Source organism: Ruditapes philippinarum, unplaced genomic scaffold (genome assembly GCF_026571515.1).
Source record: "Ruditapes philippinarum isolate M1 unplaced genomic scaffold, ASM2657151v2 ctg4983_1_1_1_1, whole genome shotgun sequence".
Taxonomy (NCBI): domain Eukaryota; kingdom Metazoa; phylum Mollusca; class Bivalvia; order Venerida; family Veneridae; genus Ruditapes; species Ruditapes philippinarum.
In genome coordinates, this window is record NW_026860383.1 from 80,913 (window position 1) to 96,054 (window position 15,142).

Below are 15,142 nucleotides of genomic sequence, written 5' to 3' on the forward strand. Positions count from 1 at the left end.
AATATTTTCAAGTTATATTCTTTAATTCAAAACGACATGAAAGTTGTGGACGTACTCCTTATCTATCTCTCTCTATTTTTTTAAGATATAATTTTATTAAAAATGGACATATTAAGAGGAGCTTTGTGGAAGATACAAACTCATATGTTAATCTAAATGCAATCTGTTTTCAAAGAAATCAAATCATTTATTTAAATTTACAATTTCATTTAATAATACAAACATACACAAACAAACACAATCAACTGTAACAGTTACAAAAAATATATATATTTTGGAGTATTTATCATACAACATTAGATAAATAATAGAATGTGTGAAACAGAGTCAAATGATGTATTTTATATCATATACAATATTAAGAATACCACTGTCGTATTTGATAGTTTTTGTTCTTAAACAAATATTTTTATGATATTTTTCTAAAATTTTCATTTTCAAGCATTGTTTACTATTTTTTCCAAAATCTTGCACAATGTATATAACACATGAACCGTTTTATTTCTACTGATAACTTTGAATAGTCTTACTAATATTCTAGTGAACATAGGACAAATTTAAAAAGTAACATTCATTTCTGTGAGAGTTTAACAGTTTGGTAGCCAAACAATCCATACTACAAAATTGGGATCTTGGATTTCTTTTTTATGATAGTGCCCTCCCAACTTGACTATCCATGCGGTCTAAATGTAAGCAAATAACAAATAGCTTTTACTCTGCTTATACAAAAACAATTAGATATAAATATCACATGGGTTTGTGGGTAACAGTAAAAATATAATCACGAGGAAAATAATGTTATCCGAGACGTTAGGTGAGGGATATTTTTACTGTTACTCACAAATCCCTGTCTTATTTATCAAATCATTTAAAACTTCAACTAAATCTTACTGTAACAAAATTGGACCAAGAATAACAATATCTCAACTATCCTTACCTTGCAAGTTGAATAAAAAACACGTTATAAGATTTTTAAAACTGTTAATTAGTACTGTTACACTGTAGCAGTGCAAATTTCTTTGTCACATGGTACACTTGCTTTAACAGTAAGAAAAACACCTAGTGACCAATGGGAAATTAACATTACAAAATAGTGAGTGGTAATAATATATGATATTATGTTATTTTAAATATCATTATTATTAATTTTATCCATGGTGCTTATTAACTTACATTATAATTCAATATTTTATAATACTTTTGTTGAAATGCGAACAAACTGTTACTATTATTTGAAAGGTGAAAAATGTGCAGCCTGACTAGGATTATAACTTGAGACCCTCGGAATACCGTACCGTGGTTCTACCGACTCCCCTGTATTAAACAATCGTCCTCGAGTTTCAAAGAGTTACAAAGCATTGTAAATAAAACTCTGAGTCACGGCACCCGTTTTGCGACAAATGTCTCAGGTTGAGAAAATGTGCAGTCTAACCAGAACTGGAACCTGTGACCCTCGGATTACAAAACCACGGCTCTACCGACTGAATTATCCGGCCACTTCCACATCATTTCTCCTAAATGTTTACAGTTCTTAACTTTTACATTAACAAGGTAAATCAAAGTAATGCACTTAAAAGCCCTTCGCACGTTATTTAAAACAAAGTTAATAAAATTTATGTGAGCTCCTTAGCTGTACAAATGTATGCTGAACGAAAATATGCAAAAGGTTAACATTCTTGTAATTGTATGAGTTATATCGCATAAAGTAGGTAAAAATGTTTGGTTACCACTGTGATGAAAAATAAAATAATGCAATACTAAATGTGAAATTTCGGATAAAGAATATGTAGTGTTACATTCATCATTAAATTTTAGTTAATTATATATTGCTGTTATCTAGCAAGAACAAAATTAACAAAAAAATTGTCTTTCGTTATTGTCCCAACTATCTTTACATGTATTTGGATCAATACTTACTAGATCATTTTTAGACAATTTACCACAATAATTGAATATCCCATGTTACAGAAATAAAAAGGCATGAAGAGGTCTTAAAGTGAATCAAGTTAAGCAAATAATATACATATAATTCTACTTCTGATGAACTATCAGGAACGATACGGCGATAAATTTCTTAGATTCCAATGGAATTCACGCTTACTTATTAGGTTAATTATAACACCGCGGTTTGTCATTGAAATAAAGCTTAACGCTCATACGCGCTCAAACAATCCAGTGGTGCGTCATTGGTTTTGAACTCTTAATTAATTGCAGATATAGTTTTCACGATAAATCTATTTTAAATGATAGTACCCCACTATGGTTCTGTATTGAAAGCATGTTTTCGAGATCGGTGTATCATTTGTTACAGGTCCAGATCAATAGTTCAAATCAATTTAGAAGATGCAGATACTTGTTGAAAAAATAATGATGCCCTACAATAATTGTGAAGAAGTCCTGACATAATTTCCTTTCCTTTCGTCTTTAATATAATAAACTATGACCGGGATTGGTGGTTAACATATTGCAATAGTGCAATATATTAGTATAATATTAGGGGGGATGAACATTGATAGAGTTCTTGCATGTAATTTGTATATCAAACTACAGTGAAAGTTGAGAAAACCGGACGGCTTTCGGACCGAGGGTTTTGTCCGGTTTTCTCAGCGGTCCGGTATTCTCAATGTCCCCTATAGCTATTTAGGATCATATAAACCAAGCAATAACTTACAAAGGATGCTGAATGTATATATACAATATGTTTTAATTGTTTTTGTCCCATTATTGCATATAAATACAATAAAATTTTGGATTTAAACGAACAGCAGTTACCTCATAACGATAAAGTCCGATTAAACCCGCATATGTTTACATTTGGGTAATGGATAATGATTTAACGAACATAGTTCACTTTGTTTGTTTATATAATAATGCCCCATTTGTAAATATTGCCTTTACCATATTTGTCAGAGGGAGATTATTTAAAGTAGGTCTCGGCAAAGTTTCACTGTCTTTAACTAATTTAAATTTGTCACTTATAGACAGCTCTCGTCAAATTCTTTTAGGCCATGGAATAGAACTTAGCGCTGATAAATGTCGTTTCCGTTGCGTTGTCATTTTTGGAAATGAATATACAAAAAGCAATGCAGTACAATAATATTCTATTTTTCATTTATACTGATTTTAACTTATCAATTTCTCGTGCATTTTGACATTTATAAAAAACGGTAACATCGATACTTTACAATGAATCAAACTGTAAAAAGAGACATAATTAACAAATCAGATAATCATTGTTCCGTTACCGTTCCGTTAGCGTATTAGACACAACCAATTGATAATTACACAAGGTTATTCACACCTTCGTCGTCCGGTATTGTCAGGCTAATTGTCTATATAATGGACTTTGTAGCCCCTTTCAACCGTCCGATATTCGGTTTTTGCAGATTCCGGTATTGTCAATGTTTAATACAATAGTTTAAAGAAGGGAAATTTGGGATTGAATTATTCGTCCGGTATTTAGAGAGTTCCGATTTTCTCAGCGTCCGGTTTCCTCAAATTTCACTGTATATGAAACATATCACAATAACTCTGCATGCTATTTTATATTCATTATTATTATAAGGATAACCGGTCCTGGCATACACGTCAAGATATTATATATTCATTTTAAACTTACAGGGTATATATATTCAGTTTCATTGTGTGATTTTTAGAATAGATAACTAATAAAAGTAAAGAAGAGCTTTATTTTTAGTATAAATATACTAGACAAATGTTGCTCAGAAAGGTCAAAAATGAATTTAGAGACGTTTTTGTTGCTTTAGGTCATTTAGAAAAAAAAGTCTCTGATATCATGTTTACTGCAAAGTGTGAAACAAATGAAAAATGCAATTTCAAAGAATTATATCTATCTATGCAAAATGAAAACCATTTACCTTTTCTCGCATCCAATAAATTTCCATAGCAGCCGTTGATTGATTTCTTATAGCAATGTTTGAATTTCAACATCAAACAGTGACACTTATTTTTAAGAACTATTTAATATAATTAGTTATTATATTATAAGTGATATCAAAATAATGCTTTTGTGTAGATAGTAATGTTTTGAATAAAAGAGCAATAGAGTATTTATTGTAAATATAGGTGCCTTGTAAACGTTATCATCATCTTTGCTTTTTTACTTTAGTTATGAGCACTTTAGTATGAGCATTAAATCATTAATATTAATATTATTATTAAATATAATAAAAAATGATATAGACTTGATAATTAGATCTACAAAGTTTAACATGTTCCATCTAATCATTTGCAAGACTATATCACTCGCAAATGTTATGTGACTTTATTTGTTTCTCTGTCAGTATCGCTGTATTCTAGAGAGAAAAAGCATGTCACATTAGACTAACTGGACCATTCAACAGTGAATTTGTCACACATATTTTTCACTACTTAAGGTGTCAACGTAGTCATTTATCACTAACAATACATACAACCTTTTCTGAACACATTCGTGATTTAATTTTGGAGAAACTACCTATGTTTTAAAACGTTTTTAAAATGGTACCTTTACTGTTTTAGTCTGCTACGAGCGTGACCTGTCAATTATCGATAACGCTCCGCCCCCTGTTGCGGCATCAATAATGGAAATGTTTAGTTCCATATATATCCGTGAATTATCCGTTGTTTTAGTCGATACTACTCGTAATAAATTTATCATACACATACTGTAATATTTTATGAATATCTCAACATCATATCGTTTTCCTTTTATTTAGCCTTTTTAATAAATTAAGATATTGTCGGCAAAGGTGGCATAAATAATTTAGCATTGCGGCAAATCGCACGACCACGGGGATGGTTATTACAATGTAGTTCCTATCATTAATGTGTGAAATAACAATCTGATAGATATATAAATTTGAGTTTATGGACTTCTCTACGGATTCAAGAGCTTGCTTAATATTCAACCTCGTTTTATAACAATGTCAAAAATAACCACACTAAAAACAGACATCTTTTTTATGTAAACGCTTATATATGACGGAAGATTAGGTGTTCCTGAAAAATTTCTAAACTATTTTTACGATAGACCGCGGATGATAATTTCTCTACAAATCAATAGAAAATACATGAAAATATATTATCAGTGAATGCTTTGAATAAACTGTTCGCCAGTAAATCGAACACAGTTTTAATAAACATGGACAAAATATGAAATTTATTGTATATCCCAGAAAAAAAAAATGAATCTCTATGCCGTGCATAAGTGAACATTCATGATAATAGAAGCCAAGAAGGTCAGATCATATTGATCGAGTAATACCTTTTATTTCTTTTAAAATACGTCTATCATTTATATGATTCAGAATTGGGCGGGGAAATATATAATATTGCTTCTTATTGCATCGTACCAAGGACTTAATAGGAGCTTAGTTTTTCGTTTTTTTTATTTATATCTTGACGGAATTTCATAAACGAATACACAGGCAGAGTGACTGGTATAACATAACCATAATGCTGATAACTTCAAAATTGAAAAAAAAAATTAACCCCGCAAGCGGTTCGCACGTTAAATACTTTTTTAATAATCAAGCGATTTACATGCGGTTTAAAGCACATGAAAGGAAATTCATTTACGGAGGGAACCGTGCCAGGATTTTTTGTTTGCTCAATCAGAGACTTAATTATCTTTAATTACGTACTATGTATGGTTAAATAAGTCGCATAAAATGTTTAACGTTATGCACTCTTTTTTTTTCTTTTAGAAAAAATCTGAGACGCTGTTCCAATGATGTATTAATTATGTTTATATTCCATAAGTTTGATGACAAAAAATGACTTTGATATGACGATTTAAAATTTAAGAATTTATGTTATAACAACTATTACTAAAATAAGTTGGTTTAAATGACATTTATGTTAGTACCACGGAAAGTTGTTGCCTTAACATTAAAATAAATCGATTTTTTACAAACTGTGCCAATATTTTATAACTGCTATGTTGTACAATATATGGAATCTGATTTGATTTGATTTATATTCTTATATTTACGTAGTCGGAAGTGTCAGCATTGGGCACAGTTGTATTGTTCAACTCCATATATGTAGTTAGCTCTCGAGTCGATGTATTCAGTCGCTCGTATGGACTTGTAGAAGGCGCATTGAACTCATCATAAACATTCCTATCTCTCCTGCTTGTATCTAAATCCGTGTAATTGGATGTGGCATTGACTCCGACAGTAATACCTAAATCAATGATCATAGCGTAGTAAATTTTCATTTTTTTATAAAACTGTCGTAGTTATACCAAAATGATGAACAATTTATAAAACATGCAAATTAAATGATAGTATACTATTTACGTCATTTGTATAAATATTAAACAGCCATATCATACGGTTTCGTTTAGTTACTCGTTTATTTTAATTTTTAGAATATGTAAGCATAGATACTATACGAAAGTTTCACGTTGGCAAGACAATTCTCTTCCAAAAACTTATACACAGAACAACAGAGATAAACGAAAAGAAAAAAAAAAGAAAAGTTAAACGAACAGGAAGAAAGGACATGATTCATTTTAAATCTTAACTACCAGTTACCTGATTTTGGACTGTCATGACGTGAATGTCTCATATTCCTGAAAATAGTTATTGTTAAGATTCATTTGTCTCAACAGCAATGATAACAAAGAAGAAAAGACTATGCTATCAGTAATAAGAGTATATTGTTATAAGAGATTTTATATTATTTTCAAGAAAAACTGTCATAGTTATTTGTCATAGTTATTTTGTAGTGAAAGGTATCATGCAAAAATGAAAAATCAAAAAATTAAAAATAAAATATCCAATTCAAAGTCAACGAAATGAGAGCCATTTATGTGATAAGAGGAAATAAATAAGCTTTAAACTTTTATTTAGTACATACATGTAAAGTAAACTATCTGGACAGCATCTGGTGTTTGTATTTATTGCTCCGATAGTTTATATGAAAAGGTCAGCCAAAACTATCAAAAATTAATTGGCCCATAAATGTTTTTATTTTTTTATTTTTGATAATTGTAAACTTTCAATATACACTTTTGTACATGCACGTAAAAGGTTGAATGCCGTTTAACATGTAAATTACTTAAATCAGAAGACACATAGAAATTATGCACACAAAAAATGAAACACACCAAGATAGTTACCGAAGTTTCAAATTTTGGGCATGAACGGATTTATGTAATAATTAAATCCGACAGAAACAGCTTTTAAAGTAATTATGATTTTATGATTGAATAGATAATATGAATGTATCCAGCCCTTAAAAATATAAATAAAGGGACTCAGTTATTGCTTACAAAGCTTGAGACATTGAAATAATGATTTCATGCATTGCCCACAAATGATTGTTTGTTGGATAGTTCTTATCAAATGCAAAACTCGAACATGTTATATGTTTTATCATAAAAGAAAATAACTTTCATTACTTAAAACGTCTGTATCCGATAAAAGCCACAGCAATAAAGGCGAGTGTAGTAACAGACGCACCGACTCCTACACCAACTAATAGTCCAGTGTTTGAAGAATGCGTTGTCTTTGTATCCTCCAGCTTGTAAATGCTTGCTTAAATTGAACAATGATTGTTTACTCTTCTCACAATATCAAATGAAAAAAATATCAATAAGTAATAATCTGTGTTAAAGCTGCATTAAATAAATATGTAACAATATTTTGTCGTCGGCTTAAAAAACAAGCATTTTACAGTTTCATTAATCATTTGAACGGTATTCATGGTATTGTTGTAAATCTCATCAATATTGCACATAAATTACGATTTTAAACGGAAAACCCAAGTTCGTACACGAATTTGAACATGCAAATGAAAGACTGTAATCAGCTCGTGCATGCGTCACAGTGTCATAGTTGCTACCTGGAACACAGCAATTGTGAGATTTCCTTGTGAAAACACACTTTAACAGTTTTAGGCTAACGGACAATGAGGCCTGACGTTCAGGGAAAACATAATCTCCTCATAATAAAAAAGATCAAATTTGTATTAAACTAGAACTGCTACTTAAAGCCTTGTTTGTTGTTGATTTAATATTGATGTACGAATGATACGGAGTAGGAGTTTCTGATGTAGACAGTAAACGACTTCCGATTTCATTACAATCAGGTTGCAGATTGTTAGCTTAAAAACTCATGTTATTTTCAGCAATGAATATGTGAAAGGTAGAACCAACATGAACATTTCTGTTTTACTAGTGACATGACAAGATTGTTAAAATATTACTTTCACAAATTTCAAAGTATTTCAAAAATAGATACAAACAGTTCTCGATTTACTTTTAGTTTTAAAACGCAGACGTTCTGTGTGAAGTGAGTTTCCTTCTATGTTTCTTGCAAACATCTCTATTTCATACTCTTGCAGACTGGAAAGGTCATTTAAAATATAATTCATATTGATATCACCGTTATCTTTTATTGATTTGTTCAACCATACAAGTTCGTGAATCATTTTGTAGATTATAACAAATGTTTGTTGAAATCCTCCATTAAAACCAGGTTGCCATGACAATGCTACCGAAGTGTCTGTAATTGTGTCGTTCATGAGACGGAAATCTTTTGGTGTCTCTGGTTTATCTGTAAATTCATAGATATTTTATGAACTCGTAAACTAAAATATTTCCAAGGATATCTTCAGGCATAGATTTTAAAAAACAACATATTTTCCACATTAAGTACAAACACGCATGGATTCAGGTGTGACACCTTTCATTAAATAGAATTACTGACATTCATATTTCAACAGGATTTATTCAAATTCTAAATAAATACATCATCAATAGTTAACTATAACAATATAATAATTAAAGACAACAACAACTTACCTGTTGCTTTCAATTCGTAAAAGTGTGTATACATTCCAACTGAATTTTCGACAACTACTTTGTATAGCCCTAAATCCTGTTGAGTTGTGTTCCTTATAGTTATATTTGTTTGTACATCACTTGAATGTATCATGTATTTATTGTCATTATCAGAAATTGAAACATTTTCCTTAAACCAACGGAACATTGTTTTGTTTGGTTTATCAAGATAATTCCAAGCAGTAAATAGTAGTGTTACATCAACGTTCAGAACTGTTGCCACTTTTATAGCACTTGTGTCGCCAGAGGATGGTCTTGGTCGGCCTGCAGATAGAAATATTGTTTTCCATTTTACGTTTATGTTTATAATAGTAATGACATCTAATAAACAATGCAATGCAATCAGCACTTTAAAGATAAACTTAATTGAATGATATCAAATGGAATGTAGAAATTTTAAATTTTATTTACATTTCAGCGTATATCCTTGCTAGGCTTTTAAAGATACATTGAATACAAATCGTTTAAATTCTTACTTTTAACGATAAGAATCAGTTTTGACTGTGATGGTGAGCCCCTTGTGTAGTTGTTTTTCCCGGTACAAATATATTCTCCGGCATCTTTAAATGATGCATTGTGCAATGTGTGGTGGGCAATATTTGTCTTTGATACTTCGATAATAAAACCACCCCATGGAGACTTTATTTTTAAATCTGACGTAGGATTGGCTTCAGCAATGCATTCAAATGATGGATTTTGAGTTCTGTTTACTACAAAGGTCCGACCAGAGCTTATTGTAGATATCGTAAATGTGTTAATTTCTGATGGAACTAAAAATAATAAAAAGATTCTTAAAACATGACTGAAAAATAGCTTGTCTATATTTATTTTTCTGTTTTAGAAACTCTTACTTAGCAATGAATGATATATTAATTGTAACTTCTAAAGAATATCACAATATCAGACGCATATGCCATTTGTCATATTTTCAGAAAAGCACGTAAATATCTTACAGAAAACATTTAGATGAAAAGATTTTCTTCTTTCAATTTTTGAAGATCTACCAATCGTAGGATGCATCTCTATTACACTACAGGTGTAGTTTGCATCGTCTGCTCTTGAAACGTTCTTGATAAACAATTGTCGGTTGTTCCATTGAGTTTCGTCACTAAGTTTTGACCATGTAACTCTAGAGTTTGAAGGGTTTCCATCTACTACCGGGCATAATGTTTCCAATTGTGATCCCTCAACAATACTTACATCATGTATATTTTTCACAATGGATGGATCTTTGAATAACAATTTGTTGTTTTTAAACAATATATATTATACAAAGGTTTCCTTTTATAAATACAGAAAAAGTACTATTAAACAAACAATTAAATACATTGTGTGTAGAGTGAACAATGAATGTTAACATAAAAATTGAAGGTTGATGTAAATACCTTAATAAATAAAGAAGTAATCGCAAACAAGATTTTAGTGCATAAAACTTTAATAATAAATATGTATGCGATCACCGTTGCTTGGTGAGTAGGACAGCTCTCAGTTTACTCCGTATAGTTGAGCTTCAAATGGTGTGCATACTCTATCTCTCCATAATTCTACTTTCTTTATTTCAATTGTCATAAAAAATGTTTACATTAATTTTTGAGTAATCACGCGTGTTATTATATTTGCCATAATTTAATATATGTGTTGCCATAGCAACCAAATATTTCGACATACTAGAAGAACAAAGACATGTTGAATATACAGACTACCGACTTTCCATATATCAAGATTAATAACTTTATTTTCAGTAATTTAATGCGTTATCACGAGATATAATTCTTGTTGAAGGACAGATGGACTGAAAGTTAATCTAAAGTACCCCCGGTTAAACTGGTTTGCGACTAATAAGCAAAGTATTTTCGTGGAGAAAGATATTGTATGCAAAGAAAGAAAATGTAGCAACCATGATTTTTGTTTAAAAGAAATAAATGAAAAATGCAGTAAGACCGGAATAAAATAGAAAATCACTTGTTGGCGATGATATATGTATCAGTATCAATAGACTTATTAGTAATTTCAATTTAGAACGTCTTCCAGATTATATCTCCAGACATTCCGGTATCCTCTTATTAATTAATAAGAGTGTAAAATTTCTTACTTACATAATATGTTCAATTTTATTTGTGATTTATTTTTCCCTACTTCAGTTTTGCCAATTGATCTCTTCATATTATTTTTAACGTTGCAAGCATATGTTCCACTTTCGTGTCGACTGATATTGAAAAATTTCAAAACGTTTGTCGACTGTGTTTTCATATATTGCTCATATATCCATTTGTATGTCGGCATTGGTTTACTTGTCGAAAAACATGTCATATTAATTGTTTCTGATTCAATAACACTGACGTTTCCAGTTGTAACTTGAACGCTGTCGCCGTTATAATTTGATATGTGTAATGTAGGAAGCCCTGGAGGATCTTGAATACAAATTATAAAATGTAACGTAATGAGATAAATCCTTAACTGACATAAGATACTTTGTATGAATTTGTTGAGAGTTTTGAGTGTAAGTGACGCTTCACCTTTGAATTAAATAAATATAAAGTAAAAAATGGCAAATATATTTTGTCTCAAGACAAACAAAATAAAATCCAGAATACTTAAATATGCAAAACACTATTTTTTTTCCTTCAAATATAATAATCAATTATGTGTATACTTTAGCTTAGACATCGTAAATATAAACTTACAAGAGACAATAACTGAAAACGATTCTTCTGATTTTGAATTTATTTCTTTTTGACTTGCGGTTTCTTTCATCAAGTTTGTTGCTCTGCATGTACTATTTATGTCCAAAAGAATGTTAGATATACTCAATATGGGATTGCTTTTGTTATCATCCCATTTGATGTCAGGTACAGGATTTCCTTTTACATCGCAATAAATTGAAAACGTATCATTTATCACAACGTAAAATATGTTTGATTGAATGAGTTGTCCGCTGGAGTTTTCAAATTTAAATTTTGGATCGCTTGGGGGGTCTGAAAATATCAAAAGTTTGTACATCATTTGTTGAACGAGACAAATATTATGTCAACTGAAATATATCAATAATATAAATATTATAACAGATAACAAAATATAAGATACTTTGATTTTACTGCAATTATAGTTATCAGAACATTTTTCTTTTCTTAAGACACATATTAATCTAATTGTTCAAATTTTCTCTGTCTGTGATCAAAGCAATCTGCTTGGGTTTATTTCCATGAAATGGTTTGTACTTACACAATACTGTTAGAATTAGTGATGATGAATTACTCCCGTCCCCATAGGAAGAATTCTTTCTTGCCATTCTGTTTGACGCCAAGCATTTATAATTTCCTTGTTTGCTGATTTTAACGCTTGTTATTTCTAACGTATCACCTTTGCCAGAAAAGCATGGACCAGTCCATGTGTAGTTAGATAAAGGATTACTTTCGCTATTGCAGACAACTCGCATTATGTTGTTCTGTATAACACGAACATCGCCAAAAATATCTGTTTGTCCAATTGTAAAACGTGGTGTGGTCGGAGGGTCTTAAAGAGAAAACAACAACTAAATTCTGACAAAAATACATATGAATTGATGATTTACATTAACTTTTATCAAACTAAAATTATTAGCAATGTAACCACTATTTCTAAATTATCTTATCACAAATCTGGAAAGTATCAAACAATAAATGTTCAATGCACAGAACAAATTCTAATAAAAATATCGTAAATATCGGCAATTTAGTTTCAGGAACAATAAAAAACCTTTTTAAATATGTATATCAGACTAGTCTGACTTTGTAAATTTTAAAGTTAAATGCGTTGCTTTCAAAAGATAAGATGTTAAGCCTTTTTTGAATAGTCGTTAGACATGTTCAAGGATAATAGAAACTCAAACTCACATTGTACATTAACTGTTATGTTCGTAGTTTTTTGCCAATTACTTATTTTGTGATTCGATGTACAGGAGCATGTGCTATAATTGCGCAATGCCGTCCATTTAACTGTGCTTGTTACAGTGCTATCTTGGGTTCGCGATATTGAGTCATGACTGTCGAAACAGTTCCAGCTTAACAATGCCAATGGGTTTCCTCCGGTAATCGAACAAACAAATGACCCTTTATCAGACTCAATGACCCGTATAGCATCGTTAGACCCAACTCCTTGTATCAAAGGTGAATTATCTGGGGGATCTGAAATAAAAAGTCAAGCTTGGGTAAGTTAATTCGGGTTCCATGTAAAAAAAATTCTCAGTCTACCAGTTATCAAACTATTTAAAACAATTTTGAAGGTTGTAAAAATGAACTTGTTTTTCTTTTAATTTTTAGTTTTTTTATAATTTATTTTTATTTAAGGTTTCTTAAACAAAACAAAAACTAATTGAAAGACAAAATACTTTAGATGTTTCATGACAATTCAATGCAACATATCTTACATCGATGCGTTTTGTCTGATGCAAAACAGTTCATCTTTAGATGGAGACAACTTGCTTATGCATGATTTTATCCTCGGCTGGTTCCTAAATGTTACGTTCTATATATATTTATTTTATAATATTTATGAATATATAAATATGTGTACATCCATTAGAAATTTGACCAAATGGTCAACATGAAAATATGAAAATAGGGGTTACATAATAATTATATAATACCTATTTCCGAGTTATGTTAGCTATGTCAGTAAACATTTGTGTGCAGAATTCTAGGTAACTGTTTTTTTTTGAAAACATACTTCATGATAATAAATATAGAATAAAAATATTTAGGCCTTACATGTAACATTAACAATTGTTTCTCTGCTTGTTTTGTCAGCTTTTTCAGATTGAGTCCACACTTCACAGTACAGACGTAAGTAATTCATCGTTCTATTTGGACATAATGTCAGTACACTCTCAACGGCTTTGAGACCATATTCGCCATTAACGTCTTTGTTGGTTGACAAATGTGTTAGATTATATACAACCTGGTCGTAACTACGAAGATACCATTGTACTCTTGGGTCTGGTCGACACGCTGATGTGCTGCAAGAGATTTTCTTTTCCTGAAATTCTTTCATGTAGTCCCCATTATGTTGGCTCAATTCCGCGCTTGTAGCCGGAACTGTTAAAAGTGTTACAGCATAACATTATGGAGATTTCAAAAATATGTATACACATTTGTTGAAGTCAAAGATGGAAAAAAATACCACATTTTTTTTCTAAACTTATCATAAAATGTTTTCGATATCATTGTACTAAATAGTAGAGATTAATTTCCTTCCACTTTAGTCATTAGTTATTCAATAAAAACATAAATTGTTAGAATTATAACGTTTGAAAATAATAGGCAAGTGTGTGATAAATTATATGATCAAAACATTAAAATAACATTTACACGACAATTTAATGAACTATGAATCATTATAATTGTTTAGTATTATAACGACTATGATATGAGAACTCCGTGAAACTGAATTTGCATAGCTTTTTGTCAGTGATAGCATATGCATAAATGTTGAATGATTTTGAAATAATACGGAAACAAAAAAAGTGTTAGAGACAATAAACGCAAAAACAAATTGTAACAATTATACAATATATAAAGATTTTAGAAACTGGGTCAGTAAACTGTTTTAATGCATACTAATGTATAGCAATTGATAATTTATTATTACCTAACACTTTTATAGCGACTGTATTTGATGAGGAAAGAGTTCCTGAACAAGTCCATTTAGCTCTATGCTGTGATCGTTCAATTTTCTTTAGAATTACAGAGTACGTTCCATCACTATTGCACACACCACTAAATAAAGCACTATTATTAAGAAACCGCGATGTAATACATTGTCCTTTGGAGTAATATAAATTTGCGCCACCAGTTATCTGAGAGTTAAACCAAATTGATTCTGTCAGAATTCCATTCGTCATTGAGCATGTGAGTGTAGCACTGGAATTTTCTGTGGCTGTTATTTGCAATGGTGTAAGCTGAATGGAGTTTGTCAATACACCTATGTAAGAGAGACATCTAATTAATTACGCATGCCTTCAAATGCTTGTGATAAGCACAAATAAACTTATTTATTACCGGGTATATTTAAAATAGAGATATACAGAATCCCTAAAGAAAGCCCAACACGACAAAATTGAAAATGTTGCAGGCTAGGTTTGATTGAGCCTGGTAAGTGCAAGATACCGTCCACACCCCCTAGCACCAGTTTAGGCATAATTCAACAATGGTGAAATTTTGAATTTAGAGACATCCCGCAGATGTGTTCATACGGTAGTGCCATTCCACGAAAAGCGGCGTATGGTCCCAAAGTAAAAAGAAAGCGTGTGCC

General features: G+C 30.7%; 1 protein-coding gene across 1 annotated transcript; it reads right to left on the reverse strand.

Annotated features, from left to right (window-relative positions):
• Positions 1-5,833: 5,833 nt before the first annotated feature.
• LOC132759845 (hemicentin-1-like) lies at positions 5,834-14,810 on the reverse strand. Its single transcript, XM_060751705.1, has 13 exons — positions 14,480-14,810; positions 13,600-13,926; positions 12,727-13,017; positions 12,077-12,367; positions 11,539-11,829; positions 10,951-11,265; positions 9,808-10,083; positions 9,331-9,624; positions 8,816-9,118; positions 8,271-8,567; positions 7,412-7,547; positions 6,543-6,580; positions 5,834-6,189 (listed from the first exon to the last, which is right to left on the reverse strand). Exons 1-13 carry the CDS (start codon positions 14,730-14,732, stop codon positions 5,978-5,980), a joined length of 3,324 nt encoding a protein of 1,107 aa, XP_060607688.1. The 5' UTR covers positions 14,733-14,810; the 3' UTR covers positions 5,834-5,977.
• Between the last annotated feature and the right edge of the window lie 332 nt (positions 14,811-15,142).

Bases quoted from the DNA above. Each gene is read 5' to 3' on its own strand.
- LOC132759845 (XM_060751705.1), bottom strand. From the start codon at position 14,732: ATGACGAATGGAATTCTGACAGAATCAATTTGGTTTAACTCTCAGATA. The intron at 10,084-10,950 runs GTAAGTAAGAAA...TGTTATTCAAAG, and splicing joins AATAAAATTGAACATATTAT to ATCCATCCATTGTGAAAAAT. The intron at 9,625-9,807 runs GTAAGATATTTA...TATTATTTTTAG, and splicing joins TTTTCATCTAAATGTTTTCT to TTCCATCAGAAATTAACACA.